The 26,424-nt window shown below is 46.7% G+C and overlaps 1 protein-coding gene across 2 annotated transcripts in view; it reads left to right on the top strand.

The window, feature by feature from the left end:
- MOXD1 (monooxygenase DBH like 1) overlaps nucleotides 1-26,424 on the top strand; it is a 761,450-nt gene that overhangs the window by 611,862 nt on the left and 123,164 nt on the right. For both annotated transcript variants that reach the window (XM_085609291.1, XM_085609290.1), the window contains exons 6-7: nucleotides 16,673-16,775; nucleotides 19,928-20,094. In XM_085609291.1, the coding sequence (XP_085465417.1) occupies nucleotides 16,673-16,775; nucleotides 19,928-20,094 (270 nt within the window). The remainder of the gene's footprint in view (nucleotides 1-16,672; nucleotides 16,776-19,927; nucleotides 20,095-26,424) is intronic.

Consider the following 26,424-nt stretch of genomic DNA (forward strand, 5'->3'; position numbering starts at 1 on the left):
CTACCTGTGAGTGCCTCTTTGTGATTTTGGTGCTATTTCCACTGAAAATTATAGAAACTCATAACTTTGGTTTCGCTTATAGGATTTTTTGTTGTCATTTTATTTATAACATTTTACACTATTCTTCTACTTTGTTTTGAGATTTTACTAGTGTGCTGTTTTCACCTTACTAATTTTTGTGTGCTGCATACATACTTTACACATTTCCTCTAAAATAAGCCTGACTGCTTTTGTGTCAAGTTATTAGAGGGTTAAGGACAGGTTTATTTAGTGGCTTTTGTGATTCACCCGGCAAGAACTGAGCTTAGTTCTCTCATACTTCTCAACTAATAACCCAATTGCTTACAATTTTACTTTTAATATTAATTATTTAGGGAATTAGTAACATGTTCCTACTGTAAACTGCTTGGTAATGCACTCAAATACTAGAAAATAAAAAGTGTGTCAAAATAGGCTGTAATATTGAGTAGATGGGGGTAAATTAAGGTAGTTGATTTAAAATATTTTGAGGGTTCTGCTGGTGTCAACGAAAAAACAGTAAGGATCCTTCAGAAATGTATGAATTGCAAATCTATCCATTCAATACAAAAGCTCTATACAATCATAAAAATAAAAACAAAAATCTGGTTTCATTTTGATCACCACATGGAATCTATCACTGTTAATAAGATTGGCCAGCGACCCACTCTGAATGCTGGATTCTTGTTTTTTGACATACATATTTGAATGGCTATCTATAGTATTCTGTCTAGCCTTCTCTGTGACAGAGTGGTAGCAGGACATACTTATTGTTTTTATGGGCTTAGTTTGGGTTCTGGGGCAATGTGCTTGGAAGTTAATTACGGATTGGTTGTGGCAGAATTCACCACCCCTTGCAGTCCCTTTAGAACCCATGGCACTGTCCTTACTAACCCTTACACAGTCTCTTAATGTGCACCGTTGTTCTTATATGTGTGAAATCAGACATACATCAAATTAAATTTATTTAGGGCCTCAAAGTGAACACCGAGAGAAAGAGCAAACTAATCTGATTAGTTAAATACATTTAACAGAATAACCGGGATAGTGCAGAGATGCTTTGATGACTGAAATATTGGAAAGCACTGTGATTTCACTTAGCACACATAAATATATTCTTAGTCCCCATATTAATCTTTCAGTTTATGAGTGAAAAAATTCCTTTTTTGTATTGGGATTCACTAAATTAAAATAGGTCTAATAAGCACTCACTCTATTCATATACACATCACAACATCAAGGGCGAAATTGGCAAAAAAAATGCCACATGTACTGTCTCAGTACATTTCTACTGGGAAACTACGTATAATTTCACAGGCAAATGTCTCACAGAGATAAAAATTGTGTAAAAGAAAAGACAAGAAAAAGAGATAAAATGATAGAAAGTGATCTGCAGAAAAAACGAAGGGGCATATTTACAAGCTGGCGATAAAAAATTATCGCCGCTTTTGCAGCCGTTTTCGGCCGAAAAACGGCGATAATTTTATCGCCTAATTAGCAAGGCCACGCTAACGTGTGAAACCTTGCTTTAGCGTAGGGATTTGTAACGCCCACTTTGCATCTCTAATGAGATGCAAAGTGGGCGTTCCTGACCTAACATGACAGGAGAAATGTCGCTAGGCGACATTTCTCCTATCGTCAAGCCCCACGCTATGAAGCATAGCGTCAGGAGAAGTGGGGATAACCTCTGTTATCGCTACTTTCCTTAGGCCTGCTTCAGGACTGACTTAGCCATGATATCATATGGAAGGTGGATATCATGGCTAAGTTTGTGAGTCCCTATCAGCAAGCTAACGATAAACTACGTGAGATTATCGCTGAGTTTCCAGCGATAATCTCACGTTAGGCAGTTAACGTGAGGATTTTTATCGTTGAGGAGATAAGCGTTGCTAATAGCACGCTATCTCAGCGATAAAAATCCACGTTACCCAGCGATAATTATCCACACGCTAAGAGCGCTGAGCGATAATTATTGCCAGGTGTTGCTGATATGCCCCTAAGGCCCTCATTACGTTGGCGGTTGGTCAGACAGCCGACCGCCATCACAGCAGGCAGGAGACCACCCGACAACGAGTCCGCAGTCCCATCTTCCGAATCAGGATGAGTCCTGTAAGACCTGGGATCATTGGCATGAGTCTCTCCTCCATTTTTTTCTTTTGGCCTCCTCTGTTTAAGATGTTGTTGCTGGAATATTGCTTTGGGCAGTGTGCCACTGCTGATCAGTGCCACAGTGCAAGTGCTCCCTATGTTAAATTGATACATTGATTGGTGTTACCATGATTGGCTTGGTTGACTTACTGTTCAGACCCTAGTCTAGTGCACCGCGTGTGCCAAGGGCATGTAATTTAACTGCTGCTGGTGGGCTTGCAGCACTGGTTGTGCCACCCACAGAAGCAGCTTATAAAATGTGTCCCAGGCCTGCCATCGCAGAGCCTGCGTGCAGTCCCTGACTGCCATGTTGACTTGGCAAGGAAACCTACTTGCCACATTTCAGACACCGCTATGGTAGGCCCTAGGGCTGGGTGTATTGTTGGTAAAAGGTAGGTCATGCCCTGATGTGTGTGGCATGACCTAATAGTGAATTACAGCCATTTTCGTTTTTCACTATTGAAGGGCTACCTGCCTCCCATAGGCCAGAATGGGCAGACTGATTATTAACTCCATTATAATCTATCTGACTCAGGGAGCATGGTAGCAGGTCGAGTTTAGTATCCCTGAACTCAGAATTTAATAACACACCCTTTAGGATGGATGGTTTTTAAATTCTGTGTTTGAAAATAGCCCTTTTAGAAAGTGGCTATTTTCTTGTCCAACTATCCACCGGTCTCTGCTGGTTTGGTGTGTGTGTCAGGGGCTGGGTGGCTCCAGAGGTCTGAATGAGTCAGTGTGGGGGAAGAGTAGTCCCTGATAGCCTGCCCTGCCTGACACAATGCTGGCTCCACTTCCTGCCGGGTGACTGATGACCCTGCCCTGCTCAGTGAATAGGCCAGGTGCCTCGGCCTGGCAACACCCACAACAAACCTAGGATGGGGGGAGTTTCCCTGCTTGGACAAAGGGAACAAAGCAGAAAAGGGGTATAAAAGAAGGACCCCTGAACCAAAGAACTTAGATCACTTCTGACAAGGAAACCTCTACCAAGGACAAGAAGCCTGCTGATCCAAGGACTTGCCTCCCCCTTCTGCCAGTGTGCTGTTTGCTGGGGGGAACCTGAAGCTGCTTCTTTATTTTTGCCAAGGGACAAGGAGAGAGGAACTTGGTGTGTACTCTCAAGCTTGCAAGAAAATCTCCAAGGGCTGGAAGAGTGCCAGCCTCCTGTTGAAGTCACAGGGCCAAAGGACTTCACCCTCTGCTGGATTACTAGTTGCTGGAACATGTTGTTTCCAGTACACAGGGGAAATCTGCAGTCTCGACGTCGCCGGACGCCGCCGAATCCAGCTCGACATCGTGAGTAACGGCTCCAGTGTTACGAGCCTTCGACGCCGGCCGCCGGGCCCGATCAACGCCAGTAGCGACGCCAGTGAGTAGTGAGTTCGGCTCCAGCTCCAAGTGACCCCGTCTCGACGCCGGTATCGACGCCAGTGAGTAGTGAGTTCGGCTCCAGCTCCAAGCGACCCCGTCTCGACGCCGCTGCTGATCGCATCGACGCGACGCCCTTCTCGACGCCGTGAGCGCTGCTCCGGCCCGACACCTTTCGGCGCCACTGCGGATCGCCCCGAATCCGAGGCACGATCGACGCCGACCCCTCGACGCCGTGGATCATCGTTCTCTTCATTCCAAAGGTACTGTGTTCGTGAGTAACGGCTCCAGTGTTACGAGCCTTCGACGCCGGCCGCCGGGCCCGATCGACGCCAGTAGCGACGCCAGTGAGTAGTGAGTTCGGCTCCAGCTGCAAGTGACCCCGTCTCGACGCCGGTATCGACGCCAGTGAGTAGTGAGTTTGGCTCCAGCTCCAAGCGACCCCGTCTCGACGCCGCTGCTGATCGCATCGACGTGACGCCCTTCTCGACGCCGTGAGCGCTGCTCCGGCCCGACACCTCTCGACGCCGCTGCGGATCACCCCGAATCCGAGGCACGATCGACGCCGATCCCTCGACGCCGACCTCTCGACGCCATGGATCATCGTTTTCTTCATTCCAAAGGTACTGTGTTTGTGGGGTCTGTTGCAACTCCAGGCTCGACGTAGTGCTCCTCGCGGTCGACGCCGAACCTTGGGAATATCGTAAACTCGATGTCGTGTGACTCCTGTGGGGGTCACATTGTTGCCAAAAACTGTGTTTTCAGAAGAATACTTACTTTTGTTGCTAAGGAACTATTTCCTAAGACGAAACTATTATTTTTCCTTCCAAAGAGTATTTATTAAGATTGTGGTATATTTTTGTCGTTATTTGGTCTTGTGCTAAGCCTTATATAAAAATACTATTTTTATAATAACTCCTGGGTTGTGTCCATTTGTAGTGTATTCCCTTTATTACTGTATGTGGTCATAGATGCTTAACACACTGCCTCTGAGATAAGCCTGTCTGCTCTGCCAAGCTACCAAGGGGGTGAGCAGGGGTTATCTGAGTGTGTAATCCCCTTGCCCTGACTAGAGAAGGTGGGTCCCTATTTGTCAGAAGTGTATACCTCTGCCAACTAGAGACCGCTGGTTCTAACCTTGGTGGTTAGCGGTGAGGATTGAACTTTGCATTTATGACTCATGTGCAGTGATTAGTGTACGCTACATAGTGAAAGCAGACCATAGCGCAGCCACAATCTGTTTTGGTAGGATCTTCTATTTTTGTTCTCCGCTTTCCTGGAGCTTATTTTTTAAACACTGCCAGTTTTGACCATAGAGGATGCCGGAGCTGCTACCCCTGCTGTTATTGTTGTGGAGGAATTTGATAAAAAATTGATAAATAAGTACAAGAAAAAGGAGCTAGAGCAATTTTGCAAGCAGTTTAAAGTCCCTACCACAGGTCTCAGAGTGAGAGAGGACTTCCTTAAAGTGCTGAAGGCCTGGTTAGAGGCCAGAAATCCCTCTTATCCGGGGGTGGTACCGGAAGAGGAAGAGGCCATGAATGGGCACGTGGCATCTCCCGGCAGCAGTGTTTCCTCTAAGAGCCTTTCTCCTGAAGAGTTGGAAGACAGGGAGAAGGAGAGGGAGTACAAGTTAGAGATGGCAAAACTTAAATTAGGAGGGCAGTTGGAGTTAGAGAATGCAAGAAGCAAGAGAGAAGCTGAAATGGAGAGCAAAAGATTAGATTTTGAAAGAGAGAAATTAGCGTTTGAACGTGAGAAGATGTTGAGGGAGATGGAGCTTAAAACTAAGAGTTTAGAGTTGAATCCCTCTGGTGGCAGCACTCCATCTGTGCCTGCAGACAGTAGGTTTTATTTTCCCAAAGATGTGATAAAAGATTACAGTAGAAATGAGGATATTGGTCAATGGTTCAAAGCATATGAGTTAGCATTGTTGGCCCACCGGGTCCCTGAGAAAGATTGGGGAGCAGGGTTGTGGGGTCGCTTTGTCAATGAAGGGAGAGATACCTTGTTGGACATGCGTGCTGAGGAAAGGATGTCTTATACTCATATGAAAGATACTTTAATGTTAAGGTATGGCTTAACTCCAGAAAAGTACCGACAAGCCTTTAGAGAATGTAAGAAGTTTCCTTGTACTACGTGGGTTGAATATGTGTCCTTTTTTGCCGAGCCATGGATGGTTGGGTAAAGGGTAGCAAGGTGGATAGTTATGATGCTCTTTATGATTTGTTTGCATGGGATAACTGTTTTCCAGAGCTACGCCAGCACCTTATTGATAGCAAGATATCTAACCCTAGAAAACTTTCTGAGGAGGCAGACCGCTGGGTCAGTACCAGGGTCCACAAGGGTCCAGTGGGAGACTCAGCCAAAGGTGGGCAGGGTCCCCAGCAGAAGAGTGGGGGGGACAGGGGTAAACAGAGGGAGTTTCAGAAAGGGCCCCAAAGTAATCCCCAAGGGAACCAAGGGAAGGGTTCCCAGCCTCCCCCTGTAAAGAAGCCAGAGGTCCCGACAGGTAAACCTGTTCCCAGGGGCCCAATGACCTGCTACGTTTGTAAGCAGGTGGGACACCGTTATAATGATCCCCAGTGTCCCATGAAGGATTCGAATGCACCACCATGTGCACCCCCCCGTCAGGTAGCGAATGTAGCCCTGGGAGGGAGCGAGATGGGTGCCCCCGGTGGGTGGGGTACCGCAGAAATATCCCTGGTCTCTTTAGGAGACGTGGAAATGGTCCCTCCAACCCCTCTGCCTAATAACACTAAGAAATATAGGCAGTGGGTGACCATTAATGGCCATAGGGTGGAAGCTCTCAGAGACACCGGAGCAAGTGTGACAGCTGTCAAGTGTCACTTGGTGTCCAGAGAGCAGGTGGTCCCTCATGCATTCTACCCCGTTGTAGCTGCTGACAACTCACAGAGTAAGTGTGAGGTAGCTCAAGTTCCTTTTGAGTGGGGGGGGTTTCAGGTACTCTTCAGGATGCTGTGAGGCACGCCATGCCTGTTGATTGTCTCCTGGGCAATGATTTGGAGGACTCCCCTTGGGCTAAGGTGGAGCGAAAAGCGCATCTGGAAATGTTGGGTCTGCCGGAGTGGGTGTGTGCGACCACACGGTCCATGTCAGCTAGTAAGGGTGTTGATGGGGTCCTGGAGCCTGAAAGTATGGCCCAGGACCCAACCATGAAGAGAAGAGGCAGGGGGCGCGGGAAACCATCCCCCATCGTTCCCACGGTCCAGGAGGGAGCAGACCCTGAGGGGGATGCCCTGGAACCTACAGGGGAACAAGTGGCCGAACTGGGAGACCTGCCCGAGCTGACCCATTGGCAGCAGGATGGTGGTCCCTCCAGGGGGGAATTTTGTGCTGAACAGAAAGTGTGCCCTTCTCTTGTGGGTATGAGGCAGCAGGCCTCAGCCCAAACGACAGGTGATCAGTCAGGATCACATTGGATTTACTGGGAGAACGACCTCCTGTATAGCGAGCCTAAGGCTGCTGAGCCTGGGTCAGCCCGTGTGCTGGTGGTACCCCAGAGCTTCAGAGCCTTCCTACTGGGGTTGGCTCATGACCTTCCATTAGCTGGACATCTGGGGCAGGACAAGACCTATGACAGGCTTGTCACCCATTTTTATTGGCCCCAGATGAGAAGGGATTCAGACATCCATTGTAGGACCTGCCAAACTTGCCAGGCAAGTGGGAAAAGTGGGCGGAAGCAGAAGGCTCCCCTCCAACCTATTCCCGTAGTCAGTACCCCCTTTGAGCGAGTGGGGATTGACATTGTGGGGCCACTGGACCCCAAGACAGTCATGGGCAACAGGTTTATCCTGGTCTTGGTGGACCATGCCACCCGGTACCCGGAAGCCATCCCTCTCCGCACAGTGACGTCCCCCGTGGTGGGACGGGCACTGATGGGTGTTTTCTCCCGCATGGGGTTCCCCAGAGAGGTGGTGTCAGACCGGGGCACCAACTTCATTTCTAATTATATGAAGTCTCTGTGGAAGGAGTGTGGGGTAACCTACAAGTTTACCACTCCTTACCACCCTCAAGGTAATGGGCTGGTTGAGAGATTCAACTGGACCCTAAAAGGCATGATTATGGGTCTTGAAGAACCAATGAGGCGTAAATGGGATGTCCTCTTACCATGCCTGCTGCTTGCTTACCGTGAGGTGCCACAAATGTCTCTTGGGTTCAGTCCCTTTGAGCTTTTGTATGGACACCTGGTAAGAGGGCCTTTGAGTCTGGTCAAAGAAGGCTGGGAGCAATCTCCCAGGAAACCTCCCCAGGATGTATACAGTTACATGCCGGCCTTTAGGAATCAGACTCGGCGCTTCAGAGATCTTGCTCAGGCAAATCTGGAGGCCAGCCAGGAAGAGATGAAGCAGTGGTACGACCAGAATGCCACTCTGGTTGAGCTTCAAGCTGGTCAGAAAGTTTGGGTCATGGCCCCTGTAGAACCTTGTGCGCTCAAGGACAGGTGGACTGGACCATTTGAGGTTGTGGAGAAAAAGAGCGATGTCACCTACTTGGTGGACTTGAAGTCTCCCAGGAACCCCTTGAGGGTCCTGCATGTCAACCGGTTAAAGCCCCACTTAGAAAGGTCCGAAGTGGGCATGCTCCTAGCCACAGATGCTGGAATGGAGGAGGAGAGTGAGCCTCTTCCTGAACTCCTGTGTGCAAAAGAGCAAGATGGGTCAGTGGATGGTGTTGTCCTCTCTGACACACTGACCCCTGAGCAGCAGCAAGATTGTCGCCATCTGCTGGGACAATTCCCTGATCTGTTCTCCTTAATCCCTGGTGTAACTCAGTGGTGTGTCCACGATGTGGACACCGGGGACAGCACTCCTGTGAGGCACAAGGCCTACAGGGTGACTGACAAGGTCAGAGCATACATCAAGGAGGAGGTGTCCAAGATGTTTGCCCTAGGGGTGGTTGAGTCCTCTAGCAGTCCTTGGGCCAGCCCAGTGGTCTTGGTCCCAAAGGCTGCAGTGCCTGGTGCTTCACCAGAACTTTGGTTCTGTGTGGATTACCGAGGACTCAATTCGGTCACCAAGACTGACGCGCACCCCATCCCTAGAGCTGATGAGCTCATAGATCGGTTGGGGGCTGCCCGGTACCTTAATACGTTTGATCTAACGTCTGGGTACTGGCAGATCGCCTTGACCGATGGGGCAAAAGAGAGGTCTGCATTCTCCACACCAGATGGGCACTACCAGTTCCGGGTTATGCCCTTTGGGATGAAGAATGCCCCTGCCACATTCCAGAGGTTGGTCAACCAGGTATTGGCTGGACTGGAGGATTTCAGCGCCGCCTACCTGGACGACATAGCAGTGTTCAGCGCCAGCTGGGAGGAACACTTGCGCCACCTCCAGGAAGTGTTGTTGGCCCTGCGCAGAGCAGGCCTCACAATCAAGGCCAGTAAGTGCCAGATTGGGCAGGGTTCAGTGGTGTACTTGGGGCACCAAGTAGGGAGCGGCAAGGTGGCCCCCCTGCAACCCAAGATAGATACCATCCTGGCTTGGGAACCGCCCAAAACCCAGACTCCGGTGAGAGCCTTCTTGGGTCTCACATGTTACTACAGGAGGTTTGTCAAGGGGTATGGCAACATTGTGCACCCCTTGACCTCGCTGACTTCCAGGAAGCAGCCAAGACTTGTGATCTGGACTGACACCTGTCAGAAAGCCTTTGACACCCTGAAAACTGCTATGTGTACAGCACCGGTCCTCCAGGCGCCCAACTTTTCCAAAGAGTTCATTGTCCAGACGGACACTTCAGAGCATGGTGTGGGGGCTGTTCTAGCACAGATAAATGAGGAGGGCCGAGACTTACCTGTAGCCTACATCAGCCGGAGGTTACTTCCCAGGGAACAGAGGTGGAGTGCAATAGAGCGTGAGGCATTTGCTGTGGTCTGGGCGCTAAATAAGCTAAGACCCTACCTGTTTGGGACTCACTTCCGGGTTCAGACAGACCACAGGCCCCTCAGATGGTTAATGCAGATGAGGGGTGAAAACCCAAAGCTGTTGAGGTGGTCCATTTCCCTACAGGGGATGGACTTTACGGTGGAACACCGCCCTGGTACAGATCACGCCAATGCTGATGGTCTGTCCAGATTTTTCCGCCTTAGTGATGAGGACTCCCTGGGTGAAGGGTAGTTCTCCCCACATTTCAGCTGGAGGGGACACGTGTTAGACCTGGCATCATTGGCATGAGTCTCTCCTCCATTTTTTTCTGTTGGCCTCCTCTGTTTACGATGTTTTTGCTGGAATATTGCTATGGGCACTGTGCCACTGCTGATCAGTGCCACAGTGCAAGTGCTCCCTATGTTAAATTGATACATTGATTGGTGTTACCATGATTGGCTTGGTTGACTTACTGTTCAGACCCTAGTCTAGTGTACCGCGTGTGCCAAGGGCATGTAAGTTAACTGCTGCTGGTGGGCTTGCAGCACTGGTTGTGCCACCCACAGAAGCAGCTTATAAAATGTGTCCCAGGCCTGCCATCGCAGAGCCTGCATGCAGTCCCTGACTGCCATGTCGACTTGGCAAGGAAACCTACTTGCTAGTCTCTAAAACCTTCACTTTGCCACATTTCAGACACCTCTATGGTAGGCCCTAGGGCTGGGTTCATTGTTGGTAAAAGGTAGGTCATGCCCTGATGTGTGTGGCATGACCTAATAGTGAATTACAGCAATTTTCGTTTTTCACTATTGAAGGGCTACCTGCCTCCCATAGGCCAGAATGGGCAGACTGATTATTAACTCCATTATAATCTATCTGACTCAGGGAGCATGGTGGCAGGTCGAGTTTAGTATCCCTGAACTCAGAATTTAATAACACACCCTTTAGGATGGATGGTTTTTAAATTCTGTGTTTGAAAATAGCACTTTTAGAAAGTGGCTATTTTCATGTCCAACTATCCACCGGTCTCTGCTGGTTTGGTGAGTGTGTCAGGGGCTGGGTGGCTCCAGAGGTCTGAATGAGTCAGTGTGGGGTGAATGAGGCATCTACACTTAGAGTGGGGGAAGAGTAGTCCGTGATAGCCTGCCCTGCCTGACACAATGCTGGCTCCACCTCCTGCCGGGCGACTGATAGCCCTGCCCCTGCCAGTGACAATACAGGCTCCACCTCCTGCTGGGCGGCTGATGACCCTGCCCTGCTCAGTGAATAGGCCAGGTGCCTCGGCCTGGCAACACCCACAACAAACCTAGGATGGGGGAATTTCCCTGCTTGGACAAAGGGAACAAAGCAGAAAAGGGGTATAAAAGAAGGACCCCTGAACCAAAGAACTTAGATCACTTCTGACAAAGAAACCTCTACCAAGGACAAGAAGCCTGCTGATGCAAGGACTTGCCTCCCCCTTCTGCCAGTGTGCTGTTTGCTGGGGGGAACCTGAAGCTGCTTCTTTATTTTTACCAAGGGGCAAGGAGAGAGGAACTTGGTGTGTACTCTCAAGCTTGCAAGAAAATCTCCAAGGGCTGTAAGAGTGCCAGCCTCCTGTTGAAGTCACAGGGCCAAAGGACTTCACCCTCTGCTGGATTACTAGTTGCTAGAACGTGTTGTTTCCAGTACACAGGGGAAATCTGCAGTCTCGACGTCGCCGGACGCCGCCGAATCCAGCTCGACATCGTGAGTAACGGCTCCAGTGTTACGAGCCTTCGACGCCGGCCGCCGGGCCCGATCGACGCCAGTAGCGACGCCAGTGAGTAGTGAGTTCGGCTCCAGCTGCAAGTGACCCTGTCTCGACGCCAGTGAGCCAGTGAGTAGTGAGTTTGGCTCCAGCTCCAAGCGACCCCGTCTCGACGCCGCTGCTGATCGCATCGACGCGACGCCCTTCTCGACGCCGTGAGCGCTGCTCCGGCCCGACATCTCTCGACGCCGCTGCGGATCACCCCGAATCCGAGGCACGATCAACGCCGATCCCTCGACGCCGACCTCTCGATGCCATGGATCATCGTTTTCTTCATTCCAAAGGTACTGTGTTTGTGGGGTCTGTTGCAACTCCAGGCTCGACGTAGCGCTCCTCGCGGTCGACACCGAACCTTGGGAATATCGTAAACTCAACGTCGTGTGACTCCTGTGGGGGTCACATTGTTGCCAAGAACTGTGTTTTCAGAAGAATACTTACTTTTGTTGCTAAGGAACTATTTCCTAAGAAGAAACTTTACCTGAACTATTATTTTTCCTTCCAAAGAATATTTATTAAGATTGTGGTATATTTTTGTCGTTATTTGGTCTTGTGCTAAGCCTTATATAAAAATACTATTTTTATAATAACTCCTGGGTTGTGTCCATTTGTAGTGTATTCACTTTATTACTGTATGTGGTCATAGATGCTTAACACACTGCCTCTGAGATAAGCCTGTCTGCTCTGCCAAGCTACCAAGGGGGTGAGCAGGGGTTATCTGAGTGTGTAATCCCCTTGCCCTGACTAGAGAAGGTGGGTCCCTATTTGTCAGAAGTGTATACCTCTGCCAACTAAAGACCGCCGGTTCTAACAAGTCCACTGTGCAGATGATCAGAGAGTGGATTTTGTCTGCTGCAGCCTTTGCTGCGGCCCAGGAAAGGGCCTCAGCTCAAGCTGCAATAGAAAGAAAGCACGTTGTGCACATCCATGCATCATGTGCCAGGCACCATGCAGTGCCTGGGACACAGTGCATGTATGTGTGGTGGGGCAATACATGTGCTCCAGGGCCACTTAGCAGTGGCCCACAGAGAACAGGGTCCCTGCTTGCGGCCCTCAAAGGCTGTTTCCGTCTGCTTTTTCAGGGTGTTTGGACCGCTTCAGATGGTAAAACTATATTGTTACATCCCTTGGGGTACAAGGTTCAAGCTCTGGCATACTCTAAACAAACTTGCGGAGCACAATCAAACTATCTGCTCTTCAAATGGAAGTTGTTAACTGAGTGAGGGCATCTCTGCCACACATTTTTTAGCAGTTTTATATAGCACGATCACTGCCCAATTGAAGTGCTTTTTTTGAGCACCAGATTATTATACACAAGGGCAGATTCATATCTTCTGCGCAGGAAGATTAAGTGATTTGCCCAGCATCCTAGGATGTTAAACAGACAGCGGGTCTTGAACATGGTTCCCAAATTACAGAGTTGGTAGCATTAGCCCTTAGGCCACATCCCCTCCATTTATATCATTAAATAAATGCTCCATAGGGAAACACTTTCTCATAAAGACCAGTTTCTGACTGTCTCTCACCTGCAGATTATTACACATGCACTGTTCATCTAATTAATTATTCAGGAATTCCAACCTGGCATGAAAGTGGGACTAGAACTATCACCAAGTGAAATACAGGATGGTCCTGTGGCACGCAGATATTGATGAAAGCTCAAAGTAAGGTAAAATTCCTCTCACTTTGTGGATGCACATGACCACCACTGCATCTACAGCATACTACCAGATAACATAAAGTGTACCCTCAGTAGAAGTGTTTAAGAAGGTCATCCGTGTTTTGTATTGTACATGTGTATAGCTGGACCCTTCTGTTCCCTGATGGACTCTGTGGAAATGACGTAATCATATATGTATGTCTGGCTGTGTTAACCCCTTCCCTGCTCATGACGGAACCACTCCGTCATGAGCCATGGGCGCCGTGTGCTCATGACGGAGTGGTTCTGTCATGCTGTGGCCGTTGGCGGCCGCTCCGCCCACGCGGCACTGATTCCCCGCCTGTGCGGGCGATCAATGCAAGTGGGCGGAGTCGTGACGGAACCACTCCGTCATGAGCACAGCGCGCCCGTGGCTCATGACGGAGTGGTTCCGTCACGAGCATGGCGGCGCCGCGCTGACCCCGAAACCCCCAGCGCCGCAGCGGAATTCGTGCTGCGGCAAAGGGGTTAATGAACTTAATGACGCAATGCGTTAGTTAGTTAACTGTTGCACTCTGAAAAATAAAGACGAGCACTATAGAGATCCATGTGTGGCATGGTCATTTGCATTCTACCAGGCTGGGGAGGACGCTACAACTGGCTACAATTTAGAGACTCTGCAACCCGAAGTAATAAGAGTGCTCCCCCTCAGAGTTTGCCGCGGTCCAGCAAACAACTTGTGCATGCCACGCTTTCCTCAGTTGAAGTGAAGCAGTCAACATTTGCCGGATGTGGAGTCAAAGTGTCACTCAGGCCAGTACAGGGCTTTCGAGGAAGGTGAAGGCCTTACGGAAAGTTCAGTCATAGTCAGCATGGCATGTACAGAGAAGCACAGAAGGCCCCAATAGCCAAGTGCAGAAAAGTGCATAATTCTATAATTCTTGGGGTCTGAGGATGGTTCTTTTTATGAATAGATTTAAAGATTGCACCCTTCCATCTTTCAGGCATCACATCTGTTAAAGTTATTCCTCTATATAGCCTATGAAGGCTCTCACCCCCCCCAACCCCAACCAAGATTATCCAGTGCTACCATTCTTGTTGGAGAGGGACAACCTTCGTGGATTTAATGGTTATACCTTTTAAGAGCTCCTTATCCACGTCATAGGTACCTCACGGAGATGCTGTATAGCCATTTGCGTAGGTGTCTTCTAGTTGATTTATCCATGCTTCTTCTGATACAATGAAATCTATTTCATGGCGGTGTTTTTCGATTTTAGGTTATAATAAACCCTTTTTTCTCTCTTCATGTATTTATCACCTATCCATAATCCATGTAATTCCCTGTCCACGTGTTCTTCCTAAACTCAAGTTACCTAGCCTCTCAAGCATCCTTAGCTTACCCTACAGTTTTTGACATTCCAAGTTAACCACGTTTTTTTAATTAATTGCCATTTGAATTCATTTATGGTCATCGTAGAAGTCTTCCTACATTCAGTTGTTATACATTTGATAACTTCAGTAAGTAGCCCATTATAAGAATTCACAACCTCTGAGCTCTTTGATTTCTGTTCTTCCACTTTCCACTGACTTGAAGTTTTCCAAGCAGTTCCAGATCTAATTCCTCTATTCTGATAGTTAACATTCTTAGACAACTAATATCTGCTATCAGGATCTTGTCCCTTTTCCCAGCGGACCTCTGCTGAAAACATGATTCCAGGAGCCGCTGCTCACTTCCATCAACTATAAGTACTCGAAATCCGGCAACTAAATAGAAATACCATATTGGCACAAATATGTAATCAATCAGACATTTTTGTGCTCCTATCTGGAAGGTTTGGGCTGATTGTTCGTCTGCTGGGAAAAGCCCGAACATACACATAAATCCTAGAGTTTGCATCACCTTTAGCCATAACATATCTAACTTCGAGCAACTAGTGACCGGATATACTGCTTTTGTGATATTATAGGCATAGTGTAGTTAATTATACAGGATATTATTTCGATCAATTCTTGCATTAAATTCTCCACTTATCAACATTATTTCAGTGCAATTATCATACATACAATTTAGCATATCGTCTAAAGGGCAATTCTCTTCAAACTCATTATATGATCTCCTCCCTCCATGCACTTACACACTCACCACAATAAGATAGTATGTCTGGGTCGAATCATGATAGAGATCTACTTTGCATATCTGCAACCAGCTACATATTGAGGGGAGTTGCTTTACACCCAGGAGTGGCCCGTGCAGCTAAGAGCGGTGGGGCCGGGTTGGGGAGCTTTCGACAAACCATGAGGGAAAAATACATAAATAATTATTTTTCCCTCGTTGTAGTCTGGTGAAATCCCCCCCCCCCCACACACACAACTCGTACCTGTGTGGGCCACGGCGGTTTACACCCCTCGCTATCATTGCTGATACTAAAGTGAACAATCCTCCTGATGGGCGCCCCAGAGTGTTTTCTCGTGCCTTCGAATTTGTTGTCTCTAGGGGAGGTTTTCCAGCATCTCATCGACATTGAGCTTTGGCCCCATTCCCAGTTTCACAGTACTGGGGCCATGGTATAAGCACATGCAATGTTACCATTAGATGCTGGTAATTCACCCCAGTACTGTGCCAAGTTACAGGTTAATCCCCATGGAATAAGGAATTACTCTGTGGACTGATTACTCGGGTCATAAAACAAACAGGAATTTCCAATTCAATGGGTTTTAATATTGTAAATTTGATACCTGCTCTGAGCAGGTGGTAAATGTACGCAGGGACCTCTCAGTGGGATGGGGGTGTGGGCAAGGGGGTTGGGGGGAGTACAGGTCGTAAAGTATGGCTGATTTCCAGCAGGGAACATTGTATGCACTATTTGAAGAAGAAAAAAATAAAAGGAAAAGAGGTGTGCTTGCTGTTGCACCAAAGTCTCATGCAAGTTTACCTTGAGGAATTACTGCAGCGTAAAATTAGAGATGGTTTTCCCATATCTAGACAAACCGGGTGTGTTGGACAACCAACCTACTTCAAATCAGGTAGAGCAGAATTCCATGAAATAATTCCATTATGCCAGACTCATAATGAGTTCCTTTGAACATTTGATGATTGGCACCATCTATACCTATAGATTTGAGTTATTGCTTCCTTGATATCAAAATTCATTCTTTTGGCTAGAAACCCTGAAAACTGTAAGAGCTGTTTTTTTAGTTCAAAAGGTTTTTATTAGGTTTTCAAAAACAAAGCACGACAAAACAAAGAAAGGGAAAACAATTGTCATACAGGATTGTAGCAAGAAACCTAATGTTCAGACAACATTTGCAGAGTAAGAGCTGATTTTAACAAGTATTTTCTTCTTTTTACTTCAATGCGCATTCCCTAGATTTTAAAATTTAATAATTGGATTTTGAATCTCCTATATACATGATTTCCTTTTTTAGGGAATGAACGTCAATGTGTTAATGTTAGACTGATATAAATATGTCTCCGAAAATGCATAGATCTTCATCAGTTTCTGCAGACGGTACTGTGAAATATAAGGGATCTGCTGATCAATTTTCAGAGGTAGAATTACAGGAATATGAAGAAACCCTGCAGTGCTTTCATGCCATCATGGAGGCTTCACATTCAAAGCCTTCGGTTCTCACCATATAGAAGTTTTCTCTTCTATTATTTTCAAATATAAATAACTTCAGAATGAAATATTCAAAAAATGATTTTTTTATACTCGCACACTGCTGTTGGTATTAATTGAACAACGTTATTATTCTTCTTCAACAAAATAACTCAAACTTGAATGCAGTAATACATCTTTAAAGCACAATTGTATATCTCATTGCCAGGGTTTTACATATCCTCCACATGTTGGTCTATCCATTGGTTCATCAACAGACCCAAAGTATGTCCTTATGGAAGTGCATTACGATAATCCAACATTTCAGGAAGGTAAGTGCATTTACAGAAACTATATATAATTGTATCATAACTTGATGTTTGGTCTTGAAAACTGAAATCTGTCCTTCTAAAAAACAAAATTAAAAATAGATGAAAGACCTATAAGTATTTTTGTCATGGTGGTAATGTGCTTGCCACCTCTGTTACCCAAATATTGAGCAGCTGCATAGATTGATCGATGTAGCTCTCCTTTTGTGCACTTTTTGACGATATTATGTACGGTGCTACAATTGGACTTTATTTAATAGCATAAATATATTTTGCCCACATCTTACTGAAAGGATGTGATTTTTTTTTACAAGAAAGGTACAGTTTGTTAAAATGTAGTTTGGTATAAGCATAGTTTTTGTCTGCCAAAGTGCTTCACTGTAGGTCTTGTACCCTGAAGGTCCATTATGACGTCACCATTATGCCCCCTTTAAATCCATCCCCCAGAGTTGCCAATACTATGGGCATTGGTAACTCTGGAGGAGGTGGAGATACCAAGGATTACAAGTGGGATCCTCAGGGTTTACCAGGTAATTACACTCCCAATTCCAGAGCAGTTGGATTCACTAGTTGGAACACCACAGGTGTGGAGGGTTACTGCGGATCTCAAAATACTCAAAGGGTTGTAAAAATATGTTGCTGGCCCTATAGGTATTACAGTGTACTTATTCAGTGTAGATTACACAAAATATGCCTTTGCTAACTAGCATGGACGCATAGGACACTTCTAATAATAAAATGCAAAGGGCAACTCCTGCCCATTTTTACACATATAAATGCAAGAGGGCAACCAGGCTCAATCCATCTAATCCTGCCCCTAGAACACAACACTTTAATAGTCTGGTTAAAAGTTACTTATAAAACATATAGACCTTGAAGAGAGAATTTAGACACTCTGAGCCAAAAACAAGGGCACTCAATTGATTTAAGAATAACTAGCATCATACGTGATGAATCTTCCATTATTGAATATTCCACACTTGTGGCCTCAATTTACTAGATTTTAGCCTAAAGTGGAAGGTTTCACTGTGAGAATGAATTCCATGATGTTCAGTCAAGTACAACAGCATGATATTAGCTGGGAATGCTGGCGAGCTTGCCACTGCAAAGTTAAAGCTCTGGAACTTTCTGACTTGGCTGTAGTCCTAATTAACAGGAAGCCAGACACTCATTGGCAGGACGGCATGTTGATTACCTGTTCTTCACAGCCATGTGTAGTCAGTCTGTACGCACCCATGTATATGCTGCACATGCCCAAGCCCTGTTCCTTTGACTGATTGGCATCGTGATATTGGTGACATAGTGGGGTCCTTGACTACTTGGGCTGCCTAAGAGCAGGTCTCTAAGGATGATGACCATAGAGTTTGAATATGTGTCCCAAACCTACCTATGACCAGCATCTCGACCATTGTTGGATTGTAATTGGAGAATGTTTTGACCCGTTATTCTCTCTAAGGACAATAGGAAATCTTTAATGGAGCTGGGCAACTGAGGATAAGCAACTGTTTAATTTCCAAAACAATATGGGTGAAACAAAAATTAACCACCAAGGAGTGTAAATAAACTCTAGTAGTAAGTGGAGATAGGCCAAAACGTCTGACACTATGCCGTGCTTTTGAAATGGATCTCAACGAAGAGTCACTAGAGCGACATTCTGAATGTGCACGACAAAAATAGATAACTTCTGCTCTATGCCATTTGTCTGACCTTAATAGACCATAATGTACCCACATGTAGACACTACAGTGTTACTGTGGACGTTCTTGAAAGGCGCTGATGGAGGCAAAAGGACCAGAGCCCTGATACAATGTCTTTATCAACCAGTATATGGTAGCCATGCATTATTGCTGCAAAAACTAATTCAGCACCTCACTGAGACCAGAACCCCTCTTGCAAAAGGTACAACATGTCAGTGGACTCAACTTATACCTGCAGTTGTTTTACCAGTGCCCTGGTTGGTTAAGAAAGGTTAGAGATTAAACTGTAATTCATTAGCATCAAGTGTATCCATATTTGTTTTTGATTTCTAAGGGAATGGAAACCGCAGCTTTGGGCAGTGCTGTAAGAAGATTCTGAGAAAGGAGGAATCAAGAAAGCACTTTTGTAGATGTTATCAATATGTGATGACATACCTAGGGGAGACTGAGGGCCTTATTTACAAGAAAGCCCTTATGCTGTGCTGCAGCAATTTCAAAACACAGGGATGTGTCATATTTACAAAAATATGATGCATCCCTGTGCTTTCCCCTGCGCTGGCGCACAGTTGGATGTCATGCACTGACGTTGGCACCTTTGCTCCATGATGCAAGGATGCCTGCATTGCAGGGAGATATTTTTGTGCAAGAAGGAACACCTTCCTGCCCAAGAACAATCACAGGAGGTCTTTTCCTCTTCCTATTTGTGCTGTGGAATGCAGCATGCATAGGAAGAGGAAAAAGCAAGGAGAAATGTGACCATTTCTCCTTGTTGCACCTCGCTACGCCTCCCCTGGGGTGGCGTAACATTCTGACGCATTTCCAGGTTTTCGATTTCTCGAAAATCTGGAAATGCAGCAGACTACATGGGTGTTGCTTGGAAACACCCACAGCAACACCCATGCACACCCCTGTCACGCAAAGTGTTGCGTGAGTAGGGGCCATATTTACAAGGACATGAAAAGCCGTGCAGGGTGTCTTTACCTGTCCTTGTAAATATTACAAGGTTGCCCCGCCGGTGCGTCACAAAAAGTGACACACTGGCGGCGCAAGGGGCATGTAAATATGCCCCAGAGTGTTTGCTGACCTGAAATAATTGCTGCACGGTCCCTGCTTAGTTACAGCAGTCCCATCTAACAGTGGGAGTGATAATGCGATGCGTCATTTGCTACACAAATGAATGGCGTTCATCAAAGCAGGGTTTTGGCTCCAGGAGATGGGGGGCTCACCACCAAAATGTACTGGGCTGTTTGATATTGTTGTCTCACAGGGATCCTCACTTCAGTATAGTTGATATGCTACTGCTCCAGAAAAGGGAGCAGCTGTCTCAGCCACAGTGTGGTCTCTGCCTCTCACTCCCATTGAATGTGTAAACTTGTCTAATGAGCTCCTTCCGGTTGAGTTTTATTGGCGTCCTGTATGTTTTACGTCTGTGCACGTCATGGTGTTCTCTATTCACAGGATTGACTGACAGCTCTGGACTTCGATTGTTTTACACCTCACACTTGAGAAAACACGACGCAGGGGTCATAGAGACTGGTGTGTGGGTCAGCCTCCATCATATGATCCCGCCAGGCATGCCTTCCTTCCACTCAGAAGGTCACTGCACGATGGAGTGCCTGGAAGAGGTAGGAGTAACTATGTAAAGCAATGGATTCACTTTTGATTGGTACAGGGTGTGCAAGAAAACGTGAAAGCTGGCTGGGTGTGTTTCATGGCTGGTTTGAATAAGTACACCTTGTTCGAATGATTAAAAGAACAAAAAAGCAAACAAAGAAAATAATTCTTCAACTAGATCTCAACATTACAGAACTCTTAGTGACTGAAATTTAATAATATGAGGGCAAAACAAATGTAATGTGCCTCCTGCATGGCTGTAAAATATCTTTCTGAATTTAGTGCTACTTTGCTTTAGTCATCGTCAGTTCTTCTTAAGGCTTGTCATGTGAGGCTCATCAGCAAATATATTTATTCCTTTGCTCCCACCAATGTGTCAGTCATCGGTGCATCATTTGTCATCTGAGCAGTTATAAAGGACTCCGAACATTTCATTGAAAGAGATTATGGCTGACACCAGGGAATTTTGCATCCTCTCTTTCTTCAGCAAGCTCTTCCAAATGGAAGTAATGCAGCAACTCCAGAAGCGCTTCATGCATGTGAGGCCTGATTCACAAAGTGCATTTTGTAGTGCATAAAGTAGTACTACAGAAGTACTACAGAATGCTGTTCACTAACTCATGGCAGGAGACCTCCCCATTGCCTCTCTTTTCTTTTCTTTCTGGAGCTCTCTTCCACAGTGGTGGAGAACTCCAAACACATAATTGTCCTACTTTGTAGTAAATATGGGAGGGACCTAGGGCGTGGTGTTAAAATGGAGACTAGTCACTGAAAATTACTGTGGTTAAGGGAAGTCTTAGGAGGCGTTGGGGATGGGCATTCTAATACAAATCCACATAAGTGATGTCATAAATGATATGATAGAACATGTCATGAGTGATGTCATATGTCAGGGCATAAGCAGTGCATGGCAGGGGCAAAAGTTATAGATAGCTCTGCTAACTATAACTTGTGAATTTATGTGTTTTATTTTAGTTCAAAATGTTAATGTTGTCACTGATAAATTCACCTAACTATAACATTACTTTAAGCTTTGTTTTTTTTCAGTGAATTTCTAAGGTTTTCTTTTAAACAAAAACAGGTCTTTTTATCACACCTAACTATAATGTTACTTTAACCTTTGAATTTTTCAGTGAATTTCAAGGGTTTTTTATTAATTACCATATGTAATACCAACCCTGCGTCTAATCCCCGTAAAGGCAGCCAACCCCTGCAAAGGGAGCCAACCTCACACTGCAAAGGGCCTTCCGTCATGCGTAGCAGGGATTGATCGCATGCAACCATCCCCAAGTTGTGCAGGGCCTTCGGCCGTGGCCTGGCACCGGATACTCCATCACCCATGCCCTTTTTCTTAGAGGGGAGGGTGACGTGTGACCCACCTGCCCAAACCTATTATGGCCCTGGGGATCCCATCCCCAAAGGCCATATATATTTTAAAGGGGATGGGGGCTGTGTGACCCCTCTCCCTGAGCCCCCATACCCCAGGGCCATTACTAAAAATAAAGGGGAGGGAGCCATACGGCTCCCCTCCTTGAGCCTTATTAAGCCCTAGGGAACACATCCCCCAGAGCCACTGATTTCAATAAAGGAGAGGGAGCCTATGCATCCCCACTCACCAATCCTTGTTAGGCACTGAGAACCACATCCCCTAGGGCCATTCTAAAAATAAAGAGAAGGAAGTCACGTTGTCCCCCTCCATTAGCCGTGTTAGGTCCTAGGGACCTCTTCCCCAGGGCCACTCATTTCAATAAAGGGGAGGGGGCCATGTGCCCCCCTGAGCTTTGTTAGGCCTTGTGGACCACATCCTCCAGGGCTACTCGTTTACATAAAGATGAGGGAAGCTGGACAGCTCCCTTCCCGAAGCATTCTTAGGCCCTGAAGACCCCCATCCGCTAGGGCTGTTTCTACCCCATCCCCTAGGGCTGTTTCTAAAAATTAATGAGAGCTGGGGTTGCACAGCCCCTATACCAAGCCACTATCAGCCCCATCCCCCAGGGCACACATTTTTTGAAGGTGGGTGGCCTGGAGCCCACCCAGGGCACAAGCTATATACTTATTTGGGGCTGCAGGGGGAGCCACAAGGCCCCTGTGGCCCCATCCGGCTCACTGCATGCAGTGGGAACCAGCATTGCTCCTGTCCACAGGGAGCAGGTGCTAATGCTGCTCTCTCCAAACAGGAGCAATGTTTTGATCTGTTTCCCTGCGTGATTCAGTGCGTGCAGAAAAACTAATCAAAAATCTGATGTCTGTGGGTGGGAGCATTTTCAGAGCTCATGACATCTCAGATCAGGCTTTTTGTTTGCTCCCACTTGGTGGGAATTTTCAAAATTGCTCCCCCCCAAGAGGAAGCAAACACAGGTTTCCTGCCCATGCTGGTGTGGGCTGGTAAACCCCGATGTCTCAGCGGTGGGCTCTCCAGGACATGCTTGTGAGCTGGCCCGGAGGGTGGGGTCCCCAGGGCCAATTAATGGCTCAGGGAGGTGGTCAGGGCAGCCCCCATCCCCATTTTGTAAAATGTCAGCCCTGCATGTGGGCTCCCTGGGGTCTTTAGAGGCTCAGGAAGGGGGAGCCGCATAGCCCCCCTCCCCATGTAAACTAATTCCAACCCCAGACGTGGGCTCACTGGGGCCTCTGGATGCTCAAGAAGGGGGGTCATGTGGTCCCCTCCCTGTATAAATTAAATTGGACTAGGAGATTGGGCTTCCCAGGACCTCTGGAGTCTCAGCAGACCCCCTTTCCCAAATATGCACATTTTAGCCCTGGGGTTGGTCTTCCTTTGGACTCATATGGCTTGGGGATGGGGGCCAAGCAGCCCCCTCCCCTTTATGAATGCATCCCCAGGGATGGGCTCTTTAGGCGTATAAACCTAATAAATACTTCTCTGCCGCAAGTTTTTTGGGAATCTCACGGGAGTCCTGTGGGATTGCAGCAATTTTTGCCAAATTTTCTTTGCTTTTAGCCCCGGGGAGGGTCCCTCTGGGTCCCTTCCATGGGATTTAGGGTGTCAGGGTGACCATATCCTGTCCCCTTATATATCTATATTTATTAACATGTTCAGCACAGGGGGATTAAGTCTCTGAGTCCTGTAATGGCTGCCAGTAACATTTTTCTCATGTTGGCAGGCAATCAGAGCACTCACTCATGCAGGAGTCTGGCCTAAGGGAAATAAAGCTTCCTCGGCCAATCAGAATATTCCATTTCTAAATTGGCTCTCATGCAAAAGTCACTTGATCCTCTTGTGGTCCCAACCCTCCAGATATATATATTTTTTTTGATCCTTAATTTATCAAAAACTACTGAATGAATTTACACCAAATTACAAACATCACAATCTGCGGACCAAGATCTAGCTTCATGCCAAATTTTCTGTAATTCCATTCAGTAGTTTTTGCGGTAGTCTGTCTTAAAGTCTTCTATGGAAATTGTATGGATATTTTGTGTTTTACAACCTCCTGTTTTTACTTAGCCCCCACTTAATGGTCACCCCGCATCTTTCCATGCACAAACTAGTTAAAACTAGCACCTTTTTGGAAAGTTTCATGGAGATTCATCAAATTGTGACAAGGATATTAGCAGCAGAAAAAAAACACTTTTCCTATAGAAATACAATCCTGACTATAACTACCTAGTGACGACCGCCACTAGGTAATGTATATACATCTATGCATGGCACGTGAAATCAACTACGATGCAGTGCGTAAATATATACTTGAAATTGACATTTACCTTTCTATGTATGAGCCTACAGGAGCACCAGTACACATGTGCCTAACTCGTGAATCCATCCATATCATTATGTTTTGTGGGTAGCCTCCCGAACACTGAGAACTGTATGCGAGGGGAAACATCCATTACAACGCAGTCATTACATCACCCTGCTTTTACAATGCAACTGTTACAACACAACTGCCTCTACATCACATGCCATAACAACACATGCCATTACAACGCATGTCACTACAACGCATGCCATTACAATGCATACCATTACCATGCATGCTATTACAACGCATTATCAGCTAAGTAATGGAGATTTTTTTAGTTTTAGGATGGGTATGAGTTTTGGGGTGATGGGAATAGTAATTTTTAACCCTACGCTATCCAACACTTTCTCTACTGTTGCACTAACTGGAGTGGGAATAGCAATTTTTACCCCTACACTATCCAACACTTACCCTACTGTTGCACTCACTGGAGTAGGAATAGTAATTTTTACCCCTACACTATCCAACACTTACCCTACTGTTGCCGTAAAAGTATTATGCGTTGTAATGGTGTGCATTGTAATGGTATGGGTTGTAATGGTAGTTTTAAAAAATACGTGGTAATGGCATGCGTTGTAAAAACATGCGATGTAATGGTAGTTGCGATGTAAAAATCGCATTGTAAAAGCATGCATTGTAATTATTTGCTTTGTAACATCATATACTCATATGCGAGGCCCCGCAACATGAAGGTATGCTGAATTTAAGCATATGTACTGTGACAACATGTTATTATATCATGATTTTCTACGTACTTTTTGACAAATGTATATAATTCCATCTTTATGTCTATGGTGACATTTATCACATGTGATTATAAAACATGAAAGCAAAATGGCACTGTTAGAACGGGGATTCCATAGTTGGCTGATGTAGGTACCTTAGGCCAAGTAGTTACCCTCGCTTCCACGTCAGGGAAAGGAAGGATACCTTCTCAGATAGCCCCTGCTCACCCCCTCGGTAGCTTGGCACGAGCAGCCAGGCTTATCTTCAAGGCAAATGTGTAAAGTATTTGCAACCACGCTCTCAGTGACCCAATGATGACACCACAAAAGGAATCCACTCAAGTTTCATAGAAAAACAAGTATAAGTTTATATAAAAAGATATACGATGAGACCACACAATAAAAATCCAACATATGCGTATCTGTAATATTCCTCCTTGCCGGTATCAGGCCAGCCAGTCCTTGTAGGTTCTGGCGGTATTAATAAGTAATTCTAGATGATCCAATGCAGTCCTAATGCAATGCTATGCAGTTCGTAATGCAAGAATCAGGCACTTTGCAATGTAAAAATAATGCAGTTCGTTATGCAACAATCAAGCGATTCGTAATGCCAAAATAATGCAATGTGTAATGCAACAGTAAGGTAGTTCGTTATGCTATCTAATGCAATGCGTAATGCAACAATCAGGCAGTTCGTTATGCAAACGAATGCAATACGTAATGCAACAATCCGGCAGTTCGATATGCAGAAATAATGCAATGCGTAATGCAACAATCCGGCAGTTAGTTATGCAGAAAACACAATGCAATGCGCAAGGCAACAATCAGGCAGTTCGTAATGCAGAAACAATGCAATGCGCAAGGCACTTCGGCACCGATCACGGTGCTTCAGACGGTCTCTCTGCCACTCGTACTGCCTCGCTGTCAGCCTTCACCAACATATGTCCCCAACACGGGTATGTTGTAAACACAGTGCAGCTCCATACTCCGGGCCCGGTACTACCACTCCTTGGCATGTACGGGCCGTGATACAAGCCGAAACAGAGGCTCGCACTGCAAGAAGGGGTGAGGCTGAGAGCATCTCTCTCCGAGCCCACAACCCGCCCCAGGCGGCGACACACGTTACCTGGGGGGATGCGACCTCACTCTCCTCTCCGCCTCTCACAATTTGGGCCTCCAATGCGAGTTGGTTGCTTCCAGGCCAATGGCGATAACGAAGATCTCAGGCTGCATCAGGGCACACGCACACAGCGTCGCTGAGACTCTCTTGAGCTTCGGGTGTGCACAGTCACAGGGCAATCCTCACGAAGGTCTCAGGCTGCAAGAAGCACATGCACACAGCGTCGCTGAGACTCACTTGAGTTCAGGGTGCACACGATCACAGGGCAATCCTCATGAAGGTCTCAGGCTGCACGAAGCACACCCACACAGCGCCGCTGAGACTCACTTGAGTTCCGGGTGCAAACGATCACAGGGCAATCCTCATGAAGGTTTCAGGTTGCACGAAGCACATGCACACAGCGTCGCTGAGACTCACTTGGACTCCTGGTGCCCACGATCACAGGGCAATTCTTACGAGGGTATCAGGCTGCAAAAAGCACACGCACACAGCGTCACTGAGACACACTTGAACTTCTGGTGTGCACAGTCACAGGTCAAACCTCATAAAGGTCTCAGGCTGCACGAAGCACAGGCACACAGCGTCGCTGAGATTCACTTGTACTCCGTATGCACACGATCACAGGACAATCCTCACGAAGGCCTCAGGCTGCAAAAAGCCCACGCACACAGCGTCGCTGAGACTCGCTTGGACTCCAGGTGCCCACGATCACAGGGCACTACTTACGAAGGT

This window comes from Triturus cristatus, chromosome 6, assembly GCF_964204655.1.
Source record: "Triturus cristatus chromosome 6, aTriCri1.1, whole genome shotgun sequence".
Lineage (NCBI taxonomy): Eukaryota > Metazoa > Chordata > Amphibia > Caudata > Salamandridae > Triturus > Triturus cristatus.